Raw genomic sequence first — 2,259 nt, forward strand, 5'->3', positions numbered from 1 at the left:
TAATAGGAATATTATTGTTTTGTAAAAGGTTTTTAAAACTTTCAAAAATATTTTTCGCCGAACAATTTGTAGCATCTAAAGATATTAAGTTTAATAGCTGGGTTTTTACTTTTTTATCTATCGGTTATACATATCGTACAAGAACACACATAAGTTTAGTATCTGCAATATCTGTACTTTTATCTACTAGAATTGAAAATTTATGATTTTTTAAAATATCGACAAGTTTCTCTGTTTAGCAATAATTTCTTTAACTATTTTTGTACATTTAGTTTGAGCCAGTGAATGATCTTGTGCAATTTTCGAATCTATATAAATACTTTTAACAAAGGTATTAAGTGATCCGCAGTATAAAATGCAGTATTGTGCTCAGCAAAAAATCCTGCTAATTTTATTTCTGCACGTTTGACATTTTCTGCATGTAAATTGTTACTATTATTATTATTGTTATCACTATTGTTATTATCATTACCCAGGCTTTGACAATTTACTTTCTCTATATGCTTGGCCCTTAGCGAGTGGTGCATTTGATCCGTTTTGGTACATCTGATGGACTTTTTGCATAAAAGACAAAATGCCTTATTTTAGGATGAGGAGTCAATCATCCTTTAAGACAATTTTCATCTAACCATGAATTTTTGAATTTTCTTTCTTTTTTTAATTGTTCCTTTTGAAGCCATGTTAAAAAAATGTCTAATATATACATGTATACATGCAAAATAAAATGTTATTTAATTAATATATTGCTGATTAGAATTTATAATAGAATTAATTTAACACTAAAATCGCGGATCTAATTACAAAAAAGAAATAAATTCAATCGTGGTTCAAGGTAAATCTGACTTTTTACGAGGGAACGTTGTCATCATCTACGTGAAAAAAAATAATTGGAAAAGTAAAACTGAATAGGTAAAAAACGGCAGCGGTTTTAATGTTAATAAAAATTTACTTAACCTAACTACTTACGTCTTATCTTATGCCAACATTGCTAAATTTTACCTTCCCCGATCCATTGGAAACAAGATAATCGAAGAATATCGCCAACGAACAACATATCTTAGCCCGAGCATGCCAAAAACACTAAAATCTTTCGCGCCAACTAATAGCTGACTCACACACCGCTGCATCAGCTGCTGCTACCATTGTGCATGCGCCAGAAAAGCGACACATCTAGCAACACTGAACTAAGACACTAGGGCCGATATTCATAGTCAGTTCTTATATTCAAGATCATCTCAAGTTCAGCTTTGAGGTGTTACAAACCAATAAGAGAGCTACATTAGCGTATTAAGACATTACTTAAGACGGTCTTGAAATAAGAATCGACTATGAATACCGACCTAGATCTCTATAAATACATAAAAATTCGGGAAAAAACTTACACCATGTCTTGTTCCACCATAGTTCCTATTGCCACCAACGAGATACTATTAAAGACCGTCAACGTCAACCCTGGGCAAATTTTCAGCTGGGCTCAGCTCTCAGCTGACTGGACTGTGTTCGTGTGGTGCGGACGCGTTCGAGTGAGTTCCGGATTCCTTGAACATGGTAGTCGGATTTGTGCCTCGAGTGCTTATTTTATTGCGTCTCAGCAGGTTAACTGGGACGTCTTAGCTGCCCGTGACTCCTTCGCTTGCATTTTAATATCGGCACGAGTTTATGAGCGAGGCTTCGGCCTCGGCCGGCAGCCCGGGGGGATGGCTATCGCCATGTTGTCTCCCCGCGTCCACGCCGCTCTTTCTCTCCGTGTGTTAACGTAACGCTTGAGCATTTTAGTGAGTTTGAGAGCAGGCAGACTCTTTTGCACAGGATATCCTCCCCTCTTCCCCCTCAGGAATTTACATCCTGGTCGGTGGATGCCGACTCAGTCGTCTTCTTTTTTAATTAATGGCTCCCCCCTCCAAATAACAATAGGAGGTCGATACGGCCAGATCACGTCACTGAGTGTCCTTGTATAGTAGACAACGATATATAGTGGGTAAAGTAAAAGTTTTCTATGCCAACTAGGGCACCCATAGGGAGCAGAGTGCTCCAACCGAGTCGACACGCGACCGAGTGCCATATGTCAAGCGGAGTGGGAAGCTTCGCTAGGATGAGAGGGGAGAGGCAGAGGCAGGGCAGAGCCACTGCGCCGGTCGCGGAAGGGCGCCAAAGTACAAACTCAGAAATGCCTGCTACAAGTTTTACTGAAGTTAAGAATAAGTCGACAAAGGCAATCTGAAGGATTAGCGATAGCATGCGAGAATTTAACTAGTTTAT

General features: G+C 38.7%; 1 protein-coding gene across 1 annotated transcript in view; it reads left to right on the plus strand.

Annotated features, from left to right (window-relative positions):
• The first annotated feature begins 1,385 nt into the window (after window positions 1-1,385).
• Window positions 1,386-2,259, plus strand: part of LOC108730263 (uncharacterized) — a 2,831-nt gene continuing 1,957 nt past the window's right edge. Inside the window, exon 1 of the mRNA XM_018459843.1 lies at window positions 1,386-1,507. Within this exon, the coding sequence (XP_018315345.1) occupies window positions 1,386-1,507 (122 nt within the window). The remainder of the gene's footprint in view (window positions 1,508-2,259) is intronic.

This window comes from Mycetomoellerius zeteki, unplaced genomic scaffold (genome assembly GCF_001594055.1).
Source record: "Mycetomoellerius zeteki isolate Tzet28-1 unplaced genomic scaffold, Tzet1.0 scaffold877, whole genome shotgun sequence".
Lineage (NCBI taxonomy): Eukaryota > Metazoa > Arthropoda > Insecta > Hymenoptera > Formicidae > Mycetomoellerius > Mycetomoellerius zeteki.